This window comes from Oncorhynchus nerka, linkage group LG6, assembly GCF_034236695.1.
Source record: "Oncorhynchus nerka isolate Pitt River linkage group LG6, Oner_Uvic_2.0, whole genome shotgun sequence".
Taxonomy (NCBI): Eukaryota; Metazoa; Chordata; class Actinopteri; order Salmoniformes; family Salmonidae; genus Oncorhynchus; species Oncorhynchus nerka.
Window position 1 is genome coordinate 14,977,998 of NC_088401.1, and position 16,592 is coordinate 14,994,589.

Sequence of the window (16,592 nt, forward strand, 5' to 3'; positions counted from 1 at the left end):
TTTAAAGATCTGAGGGCCAATGTCAAATATTTTCAGGCTCCTGAGGGGGATGAGGCACTGTTGTGCCCTTTTCAAAACTGTGTGGGTGTGTGTGGACCATGTTAATTTCTTAGTGATGTGGACACAGAGGAACTTGAGGCTCCACTACAGCCCCATCAATGTGGATGGGGCGTGCACTCCCCTCCTTTTCCTGTAGTCCACGATCAGCTCATTTGTCTTCCTGACGTTGAGCGAGAGGTTTTTGTCCTGGCACCACACTGCCAGGTCTCTGACCTCCTCCCTGTAGGCTGCCTCATCGTCCTACCACCGTCGTGTTGTCAACAAACTAAATTATAGTGTTGGAGTCGCGCGCAGCCACACAGTCGTGGGTGAACAGGGAGTACAGGAGTACTAAGCACATACCCCTGAGGGGACCTCTTGTTGATGGTCAACGTGGCAGAAGTGTTGCTGCCTACCCTCGCCGCCTGGGGGTGTCCCGTCAGTAAGTCCAGGATCTAGTTGCAGAGGGAGTTGTTCACTCCCAGGGTCCTTAGCTTGGTGATGAGCTTGGAGGGGAATGCTGAGCTGTAGTCAACGAACAGCATTCTTACATAGGTATTCCTTTAGTCCAAGTGGTTGAGGGAAGTGGGGAGTGCAATAGAGATTGCGTCATCTGTGGATCTGTTAGGGTAGTATGCGGATTGGAGTGGGTCCAGTGTGTGTGGGATGATGATGTTGATGTGAGCCATAACCAGCCTTTCAAAGTATTTCATGGGTATAGATGTGAATGCTACGGGACGATAGTCATTTAGGCAGGTTACCTTGGCATTCTTGGGCTCAGGGACCAATGGTGGTCCACTTGAAACAAGTTGGTATTACAGACCTTGTCAGGGATAGGTTGAAAATGTCAGTGAAGACATTGCATGATCTGAGTACGGGTCCTGCTGTTAATTTGTTCAAAGGTCTTACTGACAAAAGCCACAGTCGTCCGGAACAGCTGGAGCTCTCATGCATGGTTCAGTGTTGCTTGCCTTGAAGCGAGCATTGAAGGCATTTAGGTCTAGTAGGAGCTGTGCTTCTGAAGGCTGGGTTTCCCTTAGTAATCCGGGATAGTTTTCAAACCCTGCCACATCCGTCGCGCATCAGAACAGGCGTAGTAGTAAACGTTATCTACAGTGTCGCCTCTAGTTTGCACAGGTGAAATGCTGGTAAAAATTACATAAAACTGATTTCAGTTACCCTGCATTAAAATCACAGGCTACGACAAACACCACCTATGAATGTGCATTTTCTTTTTTTCTTATGGCACTATACAGCTATTGGAGTGCGGTCTTAGTGCCAGCGTCGTTATGGTGGAGAAGAAACAGCTATGAAAAATACAGATGAAAACTCTCTTGGTAAATGGTGTGCAAAATATGATGAGGTATTCTAACTCAGGCGAGCAAAAACTCGAAACTTACTTCACTTTAGAGATCGTGCACCAGCTGTTGTTACCAAAGAGACACTATCTGTTTATGTGTCAAATCAAATCAAATTGTATTTGTCACATGGACCGAATACAACAGACCTTACAGTGAAATGCTTACTTACGAGCCCCTAACCTACAATGCAGTTTCAAAAAAATATGGATAAGAATAAGAGATAAAAGTAACAAGTAATTCAAGAGCAGCAGTAAAATAGCAATAGCAAGACTATATTCCAGGGAGTCAATGAGCGAGGGCACCGGTACAGAGTCAATGAGCAGGGGCACCGGTACAGAGTCAATGAGCAGGGGCACCGATGCAGAGTCAATGAGCAGGGGCACCGGTACAGAGTCAATGAGCAGGGGCACCGGTACAGAGTCAATGAGCAGGGGCACCGATGCAGAGTCAATGAGCAGGGGCACCGGTACAGAGTCAATGAGCAGGGGCACCGGTACAGAGTCAATGAGCAGGGGCACCGATGCAGAGTCAATGAGCAGGGGCACCGGTACAGAATCAATGAGCAGGGGCACCGGTACAGAGTCAATGAGCAGGGGCACCGTTACAGAGTCAATGAGCGGGGGCACTGGTACAGAGTCAATGAGCAGGGGCACCGATGCAGAGTCAATGAGCAGGGGCACCGGTACAGAGTCAATGAGCAGGGGCACCGATGCAGAGTCAATGAGCAGGGGCACCGGTACAGAGTCAATGAGCGGGGGCACCGGTACAGAGTCAATGAGCAGGGGTACCGGTACAGAGTCAATGAGCAGGGGCACCGGTACAGAGTCAATGAGCGGGGGCACCGGTACAGAGTCAATGAGCGGGGGCACCGGTACAGAGTCAATGAGCGGGGGCACCGGTACAGAGTCAATGAGCAGGGGCACCGGTACAGAGTCAATGAGCGAGGGGCACCAGTACAGAGTCAATGAGCAGGGGCACCGGTTAGCTGAGGTAATATGTACATGTAGGTAGAGTCATTAAAGTGAATATGCACAGACGATAACAACAGAGAGTATGTGCCTGTCTGTTTCGGTATTTTTATATTTTATAAATGTTTCTACTGAATATAGATGTGTGTGCATCTGTGTGTGTGTGTGTGTTTGTGTGCATGTCCGTGTGTGTGCGCATGTGTGCATATATCTATAGTCTTACCAGTATTGTTGCCCAGTCCCCTCATAGGTCCTTTGTGATAGAGGTTGACTCTGTCCTCATAGGGGGGCTCTATTTGGTGGTCAGAGGATCCTAGGGGATGCAGGTCTGGACCACAGTGGCTATGCTGACTACTGTATGAACCCCTGCAACCTGGAGAGTGGGAGGGATGGAGGGAGAGAGAGAGAGAGAGAGAGAGAGAGAGAGAGAGAGAGAGAGAGAGAGAGAGAGATTGAGAGAGATTGAGAGAGAGAGAGAGAGAGAGAGAGAGAGAGAGAGAGAGAGAGATAGAGAGAGAGAGATTGAGAGAGAGATTGAGAGAGATTGAGAGAGAGAGAGATTGAGAGAGAGAGAGAGATTGAGAGAGAGATTGAGAGAGAGATTGAGAGAGATTGAGAGAGAGAGAGAGAGAGAGAGAGACAGAGAGAGAGATTGAGAAAGATATCAGCCCTGAGTGTTGACTTGGTTTTCTCCAGCCGAATGTAATTGAAACGACACCACTTCCAGAAAGAGATCCACCCTCTCCTCTCCTTCTATTTATTATAATTTCAGTGAGAGCTACATGTCTGTTTCTGTCTTTTCCAGCCTCTACTCCCATAGCGTCTAGCATCTATTAGCCTCTAATAGCCTCTACTAGCCTCTATAGCCAACAGTAAATTAGTCTCTACTAGCCTAAATTATGCTCTACTCACCGATATTTGTATTTCATTTATTTATTTCACCTTTATTTAACCAGGTAGGCTAGTTGAGAACAAGTTCTAATTTACAACTGCGACCTGGCCAAGATAAAGCAAAGCATTTCGACACAAACAACAACACAGTTACACATGGAATAAACAAACATACAGTCAATAATACAGTAGAAAAAGTCTATATACAGTGTGTGCAAATTAGGTATGTTAAGGGAGATGAGGCAATAAATAGGCCACGGTGGTGAAGTAATTACAATATAGCAATTAAACACTGGAATGGTAGATGTGCAGAAGATGAATGTGCAAGTAGAGATATTGGGGTGCAAAAGAGCAAGATAAATAAATAAATAAACCCAGTATGGGGATGAGGAAGTTGGATGGACTATTTACAGATGGGCTATTTACAGATGGGCTATGTACAGGTGCAGTGATCTGTGAGCTGCTCTGTCAGCTGGTGCTTAAAGTTAGTGAGGGAGATATGAGTCTCCAGCTTCAGTGATTTTTGCAGTCCGTTCCAGTCATTGGCAGCAGAGAACTGGAAGGAAAGACGGCCAAAGTAGGAATTGGCTTTGGGGGTGACCAGTGAAATATACCTCCTGGAGCTGCTATGGTGACCAGTGAGCTGAGATAAGTCAGGGCTTTACCTAGCAAAGACTTGTAGATGACCTGGAGCCAGTCGGTTTGGCGACGAGCATGAATTGAGGTCCAGCCAACGAGAGCGTACAGGTCGAAGTGGTGGGTAATATACGGGGCTTTGGTAACAAAACGGATGGCACTGTGATAGACTGCATCCAATTTGCTGAGTAGGGTGTTGGAGGCTATTTTGTAAATGACATCGCCTAAATCGAGGTTCAGTAGTATGATCAGTTTTACGAGGGTATGTTTGGCAGCATGAGTGAAGGATGCTTTGTTGCGAAATAGGAAGCCGATTCTAGATTTAATTTTGGATTGGAGATGCTTAGTGTGTGTCTGGGAGGAGAGTTTACAGTCTAGCCAGACATCTAGGTATTTGTATATGTCCACATATTCTAAGTCAGAACCGTCCAGTAGTGATGCTGGACAGGCAGGCAGGTGCGGGCAGAGATCGGTTGAAGAGCATGCATTTAGTTTTACTTGCATTTAAGAGCAGTTGGAGGCCACAGAAGGAGAGTTGTATGGCATTGAAGCTCGTCTGGAGGTTAGTTGACACAGTGTCAAAAGAAGGGCCAGAAGTATACAGAACGGTGTCGTCTGCGTAGAGGTGGATCAGAGAATCACCAGCAGCAAGAGCGACATCATTGATGTATACAGAGAAGAGAGTAGGCCCGAGAATTTAACCCTGTGGCACCCCCATAGAGACTGCCAGAGGTCCTGACAACAGACCCTCCGATTTTACACACTGAACTCTATCAAAGAAGTAGTTGGTGGACCAGGCGAGGCAGTCATTTGAGAAACCAAGGCTGTTGAGTCTGCCGATAAGAATGTGGTGTTTGACAGAGTCGAAAGCCTTGGCCAGGTTGATGAATACGACTGCACAGTATTGTCTCTTATCAATGGAGGTTATGATGTCGTTTAGGACCTTGAGCGTGGCTGAGGTGCACCCATGACCAGCTCTGAAACCAGATTGCATAGCAAAGAAGGTACGGTGGGATTCGAAATGGTCGTTAATCTTTTTGTTAACTTGGCTTTCGAAGACCTTAGAAAGGCAGGGTAGGATAGATATAGGTCTGTAGCAGTTTGGGTCTAGAGTGTGTCACCCTTTGAAGAGTGGGATGACCGCTGCACCTTTCCAATCTTTGGTAAACTCAGACAGGTTGAACAGGCTAGTAATAGGGGGTTGTAAAAAATTTGGCAGATCATTTTAAGATAGAAGTCTCTACTGATACAGATATAAGTCTCTACTAGACTATATTAGACTCTCCTAGCCTATATTAGACTATACTAGCCTATATTAGACTCTACTAGCCTCTACTAGCCTATATTAGACTCTCCTAGCCTATAATAGTCTCTACAAGCCTAAATTAGTCTCTACTATCCTACATTAGTCTCTACTCGCCTATATTAGACTCTACTAGCCTGTAATAGTCTCTACTAGCCTATAACAGCCTCTAATAGCCTAAATTAGCCTCTACTAGCCTCTACTAGTCTACAGTATATTAGTCTCTACTAGCCTATATTCGACTCTACTAGCCTATATTAGTCTCTACTAGCCTATATTAGACTACTAGTCTATATTAGTCTCTACTAGCCTATATTAGATTCTAGTAGCCTATATTAGTCCCTACTAGCCTATATTAGACTCTACTAGCCTATAACAGCCTCAACTAGCCAAAATTAGGCTCTACTATCCTATATTAGTCTCTACTTGCCCACAGTATATTTGCCTTTACTATCCTCTACTAGCCTGTAATATCTTCTACTAGTCTCTAATATTCTCTACTGGCCTATATTATCCGCTACTAGCCTATATTAGCCTCTACTAGCCTTTCTAGCTTCTACTACCCTCTAATAACCTCTATTAGCCTACAGTATATTAGCCTGAACTAGCCTCTAATATCCTCTACCAGCCTCTAATGGCCTCTATGTAGGCTCTATTAGCCTATACTAGTCTACAGTATATTAGTCTCTACTGACCTATATTAGCCTCTACTAGCCTATATTAGTCTCTACTAGCCTATATTAGCCTCTGTTTGCCTATATTAGCCTCTGCTAGCCTATATTAGCTTCTAATAGCCTACAGTATATTATCATTCAGTAGCCTTTAATAGACTCTACTAGCCTCTAATATATTCCACTAGCTTCTTCTAGCCTTTACTAGTCTCTTCGAGCCTCTACTAGTACTAGCCTTTAATAGCATCTAATATCCTTTACTAGTCTCTTCTAGCCTATACTGGCCTATAATAGCATCTAATATCCTCTACTAGCATTCAGTGTATTAGCCTCTACTAGCTTCTAATAGACTCTACTAATCTCTAATAACCTCTACAAGCCTTCAGAATATTAGCCTCTACTAGCCTCTAATATTCTCTAATAGGCTCTTCTAGCCAACAGTATATTTGTCTCTACTAAACGATATAAGGCTCTACTAGCTTATATTAGTCTCTAGCAGCCGATACTAGTCTTTACTAGCCTCTACTAGCCTCTACTAGTATCTAATAATCTCTAATAACCTCTACTAGCCTACAGTAAATTAGTCTCCATTACCCTGAATGAGTCTCTACTAGACTCTACCAGCCTCTACGTAGCCTATACTAGCCTCTATGTAGCCTCTACTAGTCTACAGTATATGTGTCTCTACTAGCCTATATTAGCCTCTACTAGCCTATATTAGCCTCTACCAGCCAATATTAGTCTCTACTTGCCTCTATTAGTCTCTACAATCTGTCTACTAGTCTACAGTATATTAGACTCTACAAGTGTATATTAGTCTCTATTAGCCTCTACTAGTCTACAGTATATTCAGTATCTCTAATCCTGTATTCTCCAGTCTACTATTACCCCCCCCCACAGCACCTCTAGTCCTGTCCTCTCCAGTCTACTATACCCCCTCCCCCCAAGCACCTCTAGTCCTGTCTTCTCCAGTCTACTATACCCCCCAGCACCTCTAGTCCTGTCTTCTCCAGTCTACTATACCCCCCCCAAGCACCTCTAGTCTTCTCTTCTCCAGTCTACTATACCCCCCCAGCACCTCTAGTCCTGTCCTCTCCAGTCTACTATACCCCCCAGCACCTCTAGTCCTGTCTTCTCCAGTCTACTATACCCCCCCCCAAGCACCTCTAGTCCTGTCTTCTCCAGTCTACTATACCCCGTCCCCCAAGCACCTCTAGTCCTGTCTTCTCCAGTCTACTATACCCCCCAGCACCTCTAGTCCTGTCTTCTCCAGTCTACTATACCCCCCAGCACCTCTAGTCCTGTCTTCTCCAGTCTACTATACCCCCCAGCACCTCTAGTCCTGTCTTCTCCAGTCTACTATACCCCCAGCACCTCTAGTCCTGTCTTCTCCAGTCTACTATACCCCCCAGCACCTCTAGTCCTGTCTTCTCCAGTCTACTATACCCCCCCAGCACCTCTAGTCCTGTCTTCTCCAGTCTACTATACCCCCCAGCACCTCTAGTCCTGTCTTCTCCAGTCTACTATACCCCCCAGCACCTCTAGTCCTGTCTTCTCCAGTCTACTATACCCCCCCCAGCACCTCTAGTCCTGTCTTCTCCAGTCTACTATACCCCCCAGCACCTCTAGTCCTGTCTTCTCCAGTCTACTATACCCCCCAGCACCTCTAGTCCTGTCTTCTCCAGTCTACTATACCCCCCAGCACCTCTAGTCCTGTCTTCTCCAGTCTACTATACCCCCCAGCACCTCTAGTCCTGTCTTCTCCAGTCTACTATACCCCCCCCAGCACCTCTAGTCCTGTCTTCTCCAGTCTACTATACCCCCCCAGCACCTCTAGTCCTGTCTTCTCCAGTCTACTATACCCCCCCAGCACCTCTAGTCCTGTCCTCTCCAGTCTACTATACCCCCCAGCACCTCTAGTCCTGTCTTCTCCAGTCTACTATACCCCCAGCACCTTTAGTCCTGTCCTCTCCAGTCTACTATACCCCCCCCAGCACCTCTAGTCCTCTCTTCTCCAGTCTACTATACCCCCCAGCACCTCTAGTCCTGTCTTCTCCAGTCTACTATACCCCCAGCACCTCTAGTCCTGTCTTCTCCAGTCTACTATACCCCCCCAGCACCTCTAGTCCTGTCTTCTCCAGTCTACTATACCCCCAGCACCTCTAGTCCTGTCTTCTCCAGTCTACTATACCCCCAGCACCTCTAGTCCTGTCTTCTCCAGTCTACTATACCCCCCCCAGCACCTCTATTCCTGTCTTCTCCAGTCTACTATACCCCCCAGCACCTCTAGTCCTGTCTTCTCCAGTCTACTATACCCCCCAGCACCTCTAGTCCTGTCTTCTCCAGTCTACTATACCCCCCAGCACCTCTAGTCCTGTCTTCTCCAGTCTACTATACCCCTCCCCCAGCACCTCTAGTCCTGTCCTCTCCAGTCTACTATACCCCCAGCACCTCTAGTCCTGTCTTCTCCAGTCTACTATACCCCCAGCACCTCTAGTCCTGTCTTCTCCAGTCTACTATACCCCCCAGCACCTCTAGTCATGTCTTCTCCAGTCTACTATACCCCCTGCACCTCTAGTCCTGTCTTCTCCAGTCTACTATACCACCCCAGCACCTCTAGTCCTGTCTTCTCCAGTCTACTATACCCCCAGCACCTCTAGTCCTGTCTTCTCCAGTCTACTATACCCCCCAGCACCTCTAGTCCTGTCTTCTCCAGTCTACTATACCCCCCAGCACCTCTAGTCCTGTCTTCTCCAGTCTACTATACCCCCCAGCACCTCTATTCCTGTCTTCTCCAGTCTACTATACCCCACCCCCAGCACCTCTAGTCCTGTCTTCTCCAGTCTACTATACCCCCCAGCACCTCTAGTCCTGTCTTCTCCAGTCTACTATACCCCCCCAGCACCTCTAGTCCTGTCTTCTCCAGTCTACTATACCCCACCCCCAGCACCTCTAGTCCTGTCTTCTCCAGTCTACTATACCCCCCAGCACCTCTAGTCCTGTCTTCTCCAGTCTACTATACCCCCCAGCACCTCTAGTCCTGTCTTCTCCAGTCTACTATACCCCCCAGCACCTCTAGTCCTGTCTTCTCCAGTCTACCATACCCCCCCCAGCACCTCTAGTCCTGTCCTCTCCAGTCTACTATACCCCCAGCACCTCTAGTCCTGTCTTCTCCAGTCTACTATACCCCCCAGCACCTCTAGTCCTGTCTTCTCCAGTCTACTATACCCCCCAGCACCTCTAGTCCTGTCTTCTCCAGTCTACTATACCCCCCAGCACCTCAAGTCCTGTCCTCTCCAGTCTACTATACCCCCCAGCACCTCTAGTCCTGTCTTCTCCAATCTACTATACCCCCCAGCACCTCTAGTCCTGTCTTCTCCAGTCTACTATACCCCCCAGCACCTCTAGTCCTGTCCTCTCCAGTCTACTATACCCCCCAGCACCTCTAGTCCTGTCTTCTCCAGTCTACTATACCCCCCAGCACCTCTAGTCCTGTCTTCTCCAGTCTACTATACCCCCCAGCACCTCTAGTCCTGTCTTCTCCAGTCTACTATACCCCCCAGCACCTCTAGTCCTGTCTTCTCCAGTCTACTATACCCCCCAGCACCTCTAGTCATGTCTTCTCCAGTCTACTATACCCCCCTGCACCTCTAGTCCTGTCTTCTCCAGTCTACTATATCCCCCCAGCACCTCTAGTCCTGTCTTCTCCAGTCTACTATACCCCCCCAGCACCTCTAGTCCTGTCTTCTCCAGTCTACTATACCCCCGAGCACCTCTAGTCCTGTCTTCTCCAGTCTACTATACCCCCCAGCACCTCTATTCCTGTCTTCTCCAGTCTACTATACCCCCCCCAGCACCTCTAGTCCTGTCTTCTCCAGTCTACTATACCCCCCAGCACCTCTAGTCCTGTCTTCTCCAGTCTACTATACCCCCCAGCACCTCTAGTCCTGTCTTCTCCAGTCTACTATACCCCCCCCAGCACCTCTAGTCCTGTCTTCTCCAGTCTACTATACCCCCCAGCACCTCTAGTCCTGTCTTCTCCAGTCTACTATACCCCCCCCCCAGCACCTCTAGTCCTGTCTTCTCCAGTCTACTATACCCCCCCAGCACCTCTAGTCCTGTCTTCTCCAGTCTACTATACCCCCAGCACCTCTAGTCCTGTCTTCTCCAGTCTACTATACCCCCCAGCACCTCTAGTCCTGTACTCTCCAGTCTACTATACCCCCAGCACCTCTAGTCCTGTCTTCTCCAGTCTACTATACCCCCCAGCACCTCTAGTCCTGTCTTCTCCAGTCTACTATACCCCCCAGCACCTCTAGTCCTGTCTTCTCCAGTCTACTATACCCCCCCCAGCACCTCTAGTCCTGTCCTCTCCAGTCTACTATACCCCCCAGCACCTCTAGTCCTGTCTTCTCCAGTCTACTATACCCCCCCAGCACCTCTAGTCCTGTCCTCTCCAGTCTACTATACCCCCAGCACCTCTAGTCCTGTCTTCTCCAGTCTACTATACCCCCCAGCACCTCTAGTCCTGTCTTCTCCAGTCTACTATACCCCCCAGCACCTCTAGTCCTGTCCTCTCCAGTCTACTATACCCCCTCCCCAGCACCTCTAGTCCTGTCTTCTCCAGTCTACTATACCCCCAGCACCTCTAGTCCTGTCTTCTCCAGTCTACTATACCCCCCAGCACCTCTAGTCCTGTCCTCTCCAGTCTACTATACCCCCCAGCACCTCTAGTCCTGTCTTCTCCAGTCTACTATACCCCCAGCACCTCTAGTCCTGTCTTCTCCAGTCTACTATACCCCCCCAGCACCTCTAGTCCTGTCTTCTCCAGTCTACTATACCCCCCAGCACCTCTAGTCCTGTCTTCTCCAGTCTACTATACCCCCCAGCACCTCTAGTCCTGTCTTCTCCAGTCTACTATACCCCCCAGCACCTCTAGTCCTGTCTTCTCCAGTCTACTATACCCCCCAGCACCTCTAGTCCTGTCTTGTCCAGTCTACTATACCCCCAGCACCTCTAGTCCTGTCTTCTCCAGTCTACTATACCCCACCCCAGCACCTCTAGTCCTGTCTTCTCCAGTCTACTATACCCCCCAGCACCTCTAGTCCTGTCTTCTCCAGTCTACTATACCCCCCAGCACCTCTAGTCATGTCTTCTCCAGTCTACTATACCCCCCCCAGCACCTCTAGTCCTGTCCTCTCCAGTCTACTATACCCCCCCCAGCACCTCTAGTCCTGTCTTCTCCAGTCTACTATACCCCCCAGCACCTCTAGTCCTGTCTTCTCCAGTCTACTATACCCCCCAGCACCTCTAGTCCTGTCTTCTCCAGTCTACTATACCCCCCCCAGCACCTCTAGTCCTGTCTTCTCCAGTCTACTATACCCCCCCAGCACCTCTAGTCCTGTCTTCTCCAGTCTACTATACCCCCAGCACCTCTAGTCCTGTCTTCTCCAGTCTACTATACCCCCCAGCACCTCTAGTCCTGTCTTCTCCAGTCTACTATACCCCCAGCACCTCTAGTCCTGTCTTCTCCAGTCTACTATACCCCCCAGCACCTCTAGTCCTGTCTTGTCCAGTCTACTATACCCCCCAGCACCTCTTAGCCTTATCTTCTCCAGTCTACTATACCCCCCCAGCACCTCTAGTCCTGTCTTCTCCAGTCTACTATACCCCCAGCACCTCTAGTCCTGTCTTCTCCAGTCTACTATACCCCCCAGCACCTCTAGTCCTGTCTTCTCCAGTCTACTATACCCCCCAGCACCTCTAGTCCTGTCTTCTCCAGTCTACTATACCCCCCAGCACCTCTAGTCCTGTCTTCTCCAGTCTACTATACCCCCCCAGCACCTCTAGTCCTGTCTTCTCCAGTCTACTATACCCCCCCCCAGCACCTCTAGTCCTGTCTTCTCCAGTCTACTATACCCCCCAGCACCTCTAGTCCTGTCTTCTCCAGTCTACTATACCCCCCAGCACCTCTAGTCCTGTCTTCTCCAGTCTACTATACCCCCCAGCACCTCTAGTCCTGTCTTCTCCAGTCTACTATACCCCCCAGCACCTCTAGTCCTGTCTTCTCCAGTCTACTATACCCCCCAGCACCTCTAGTCCTGTCTTCTCCAGTCTACTATACCCCCCAGCACCTCTAGTCCTGTCTTCTCCAGTCTACTATACCCCCAGCACCTCTAGTCCTGTCTTCTCCAGTCTACTATACCCCCCCAGCACCTCTAGTCCTGTCTTCTCCAGTCTACTATACCCCCCCAGCACCTCTAGTCCTGTCTTCTCCAGTCTACTATACCCCCCCAGCACCTCTAGTCCTGTCTTCTCCAGTCTACTATACCCCCCCCAGCACCTCTAGTCCTGTCTTCTCCAGTCTACTATCCTGTCTTCTCCAGTCCCCCCCAGCACCTCTAGTCCTGTCTTCTCCAGTCTACTATACCCCCCAGCACCTCTAGTCCTGTCTTCTCCAGTCTACTATACCCCCCCCAGCACCTCTAGTCCTGTCTTCTCCAGTCTACTATACCCCCCAGCACCTCTAGTCCTGTCTTCTCCAGTCTACTATACCCCCCAGCACCTCTAGTCCTGTCTTCTCCAGTCTACTATACCCCCCAGCACCTCTAGTCCTGTCTTCTCCAGTCTACTATACCCCCCCAGCACCTCTAGTCCTGTCTTCTCCAGTCTACCCCCAGCACCTCTAGTCCTGTCTTCTCCAGTCTACTATACCCCCCCCAGCACCTCTAGTCCTGTCTTCTCCAGTCTACTATACCCCCCCAGCACCTCTAGTCCTGTCTTCTCCAGTCTACTATACCCCCCCCCAGCACCTCTAGTCCTGTCTTCTCCAGTCTCCATACCCCCCCCAGCACCTCTAGTCCTGTCCTCTCCAGTCTACTATACCCCCAGCACCTCTAGTCCTGTCTTCTCCAGTCTACTATACCCCCAGCACCTCTAGTCCTGTCTTCTCCAGTCTACTATACCCCCCCAGCACCTCTAGTCCTGTCTTCTCCAGTCTACTATACCCCCCAGCACCTCAAGTCCTGTCCTCTCCAGTCTACTATACCCCCCCCAGCACCTCTAGTCCTGTCTTCTCCAGTCTACTATACCCCCCAGCACCTCTAGTCCTGTCTTCTCCAGTCTACTATACCCCCCCCAGCACCTCTAGTCCTGTCTTCTCCAGTCTACTATACCCCCCCCAGCACCTCTAGTCCTGTCTTCTCCAGTCTACTATACCCCCAGCACCTCTAGTCCTGTCTTCTCCAGTCTACTATACCCCCCAGCACCTCTAGTCCCCAGTCACTATACCCCCCAGCACCTCTAGTCCTGTCTTCTCCAGTCTACTATACCCCCCAGCACCTCTAGTCCTGTCTTCTCCAGTCTACTATACCCCCCAGCACCTCTTCTCCAGTCCTGTCCTCTCCAGTCTACTATACCCCCCAGCACCTCTAGTCCTGTCTTCTCCAGTCTACTATACCCCCCAGCACCTCTAGTCCTGTCTTCTCCAGTCTACTATACCCCCCAGCACCTCTAGTCCTGTCTTCTCCAGTCTACTATACCCCCCCAGCACCTCTAGTCCTGTCTTCTCCAGTCTACTATACCCCCCAGCACCTCTAGTCCTGTCTTCTCCAGTCTACTATCTACTATACCCCCCAGCACCTCTAGTCCTGTCTTCTCCAGTCTACTATACCCCCCAGCACCTCTAGTCCTGTCTTCTCCAGTCTACTATACCCCCCCAGCACCTCGTCTTCTCTTCTCCAGTCTACTATACCCCCAGGGTACAATGCGATATCACTGGATAAACTCTCCATACACATGAACACACATACACACCACACACTTGGCTCATTTTCCCCATGAGGTTAAAGCCCGGACAGTGAGAGGTCTGAATCTGTCCAGCACCATTAGAGAGGACAAGGGTTTGTGTGTCTACACTGGGGGATCTGGAGGCAATGTCATCAACGTATGAAAAGGGAACTCATTAGAGGAGGAGAGGGGAGGGAAGAGGAGAGAGGGATGAGGAGAGAGGAGAGGGATGAGGAGAGAGGAGAGGGATGAGGAGAAAGTCAGTGGCGCTACAATAGCAGATACTGTTCCTGACAGCGATATTTCTACAGTGTATATTGTGCTGATCCCCAGTGATAGAGAGGGCCATTTACCATGTTACTGTTTAGGGAGGGCAGAGATGTTGTAATGTACTGTAATATCTATAGAGGTTGTCTAACGGCAACAATAAAATAGTAGGATGTAAAACGACCTTTTCCACATTGTGTATTTCCCCTTCCTCTTGGCAGGAGTCCCGAAACACAGACACCTATGACCTTTCCTTACTGAACGATTGTTAATTACACTGCTTTACAAATGAATGGCAGGGCCTGCCCAGGAGGACGAGAGGAGTGAAGATGGAGAAGGGAGGGGGATGAAGAGAGGAATGATGAGAGAGGAGGGGTAGGAGAAGAGAGGGACCATGCCTCAGGACTACCTGGCCTGATGACTCCTTGCTGTCCCCAGTCCACCTGGTCGTGCTGCTGCTCCAGTTTCAACTGTTCTGCCTGCGGCTATGCAACTCTGACCTGTTCATCGGACGTGCTACCTTGTCCCGGCCTGCTGTTATCTACTCTCTCGCTCTCTCTCTCTCTCTCTACCGCACCTGCTGTCTCTAACTCTGAACGCTCGGCTATGAAAAGCCAATTGACATTGATTCCTGAGGTTCTGACCTTTTGCACCCTCTACAACCACTGTGATTATTATTATTATTTGACCCAGCTGGTCATGTATGAACGTTTGAACATCTTGACCAAGTACTGTTATAATCTCGAACCGTCGCAGCCAGAAGAGGACTGGCCACTCATCAGAGCCTGGTTCCTCTCTAGGTTTATTCATAGGTTCCTGCCTTTCTAGGAAGTTTTTCCTTGCCACCGTGCTTCTACATCTACATTGCTTGCTGTTTGGGGTTTTAGGCTGGGTTTCTGTATAGCACTTTGTGACATCGGCTGATGTAAAAAAGGCTTTACAAATACATTTGATTGATTGATTGATGAGGAGAGGAGAGTGGGAGGAGGAGAGAGGGAGGGGGGAGGAGGAGAGACAGAGGGGGAGAGGAGAGAGGGAGGGGGGTGAGGAGAGAGGAAGGAGAAGAGGGACGAGGAGGTAGGGGAGGAGGAGAGGGGAGAGAGATGAGGAGAAGAGAGGGGGATGAGGAGAGGTGGAGGGGGATGAGGAGAGAGGGATGAGGAGAGGAGAGTGAGAGGAGGAGAGAGGAGGGGAGGGGATGAGGAGAGGGATGAGGGGTTGAGGAGAGGGATGAGGATAGATGAGGGGGAGGAGAAGACAGTGATGAGGAGAGAGGGAGGTGGATGAGGAGAGATGAGGGGGATGGGGAGAGGGCTAAGGAGAGAGGATGGAGATGAACAGAGAGGGTGGGGAGGAGGAGAAAGATGAGGAGAGGGGAGGAGAGAGGAGGGGGATGAGGAGAGGGAAGATGGAGGAGGGAGGAGAGAGGAGGAGAGAGGGATGAGGAGAGGTAAGAGGGATGAGAGGAGATAGGGATGAGGAGAGAGGATGAGGAGAGAGGGATGAGGATATAGGTGGGGGATGAGGGGAGAGAGGAGGGGGATGATGAGAGAGGAGGCGGAGGAGGAGAGAGGGGGGAGAGTGAGGAAGAGAGAGGAGGGGGAGGTGGAGAGAGTGGGGAAGAGAGAGGAGGGGGAGGAGGAGAGAGGAGGGGGAGGAGGAGAGAGTGAGGAAAATAGATAAGGGGAGGTGGAGAAAGTGAGGAAAAGAGATGAGGGGGAGGTGGAGAGAGGAGGGGGAGGAGAGAGTGAGGAAGAGAGAGGAGGGGGAGGAGGAGAGAGTAAGGAAGAGAGAGGAGGGGGAGGTGGAGAGAGTGAGGAAGAGAGAGGGTTAGGAGGAGGAGAGAGGGGAGGGGGAGGAGGAGAGAATGAGGAAGAGAGAGGAGGGGGAGGTGGAGAGAGTGAGGAAGAGAGAGGAGGGAGAGGTGGAGAGAGTGAGGAAGAGAGAGGGTTAGGAGGAGGAGAGAGGAGGGGGAGGAGGAGAGAGTGAGTAAGAGAGAGGAGCGGGAGGTGGAGAGAGTGAGGAAGAGAGAGGAGGGAGAGGTGGAGAGAGTGAGGAAGAGAGAGGGTTAGGAGGAGGAGAGAGGAGGGGAGGAGGAGAGAGTGAGGAAGAGAGGGGAGGGGGAGGAGGAGAGAGTGAGGAAGAGAGAGGAGGGGGAGGTGGAGAGAGTGAGGAAGAGAGAGGAGGGAGAGGTGGAGAGAGTGAGGAAGAGAGAGGGTTAGGAGGAGGAGAGAGGAGGGGGAGGAGGAGAGAGTGAGGAAGAGAGGGGAGGGTGAGGTGGAGAGAGTGAGGAAGAGAGAGGAGAGGGATGAGGAGAAAGTCAGTGGCGCTACAATAGCAGATACTGTTCCTGACAGCGATATTTCTACAGTGTATATTGTGCTGATCCCCAGTGATAGAGAGGGCCATTTACCATGTTACTGTTTAGGGAGGGCAGAGATGTTGTAATGTACTGTAATATCTATAGAGCACGTTGTCTAACGGCAACAATAAAATAGGAGGATGTAAAACGACCTTTTCCACATTGTGTATTTCCCCTTCCTCTTGGCAGGAGTCCCGAAACACAGACACCTATGACCTTTCCTTACTGAACGATTGTTAATTACACTGCTTTACAAATGTATGGCAGGGCCTGCCCAGGAGGGATGTAGTGTGTGTGTGTGTGTGT

The 16,592-nt window shown here is 50.0% G+C and overlaps 1 protein-coding gene across 1 annotated transcript in view; it reads right to left on the minus strand.

Moving 5' to 3' along the window:
• The window catches only part of LOC135572049 (catenin delta-2-like), a 368,899-nt gene that overhangs the window by 309,963 nt on the left and 42,344 nt on the right, over positions 1 to 16,592 (minus strand). Inside the window, exon 8 of the mRNA XM_065019050.1 lies at positions 2,592 to 2,741. Coding sequence (XP_064875122.1) covers positions 2,592 to 2,741 — 150 coding nt within the window. The remainder of the gene's footprint in view (positions 1 to 2,591; positions 2,742 to 16,592) is intronic.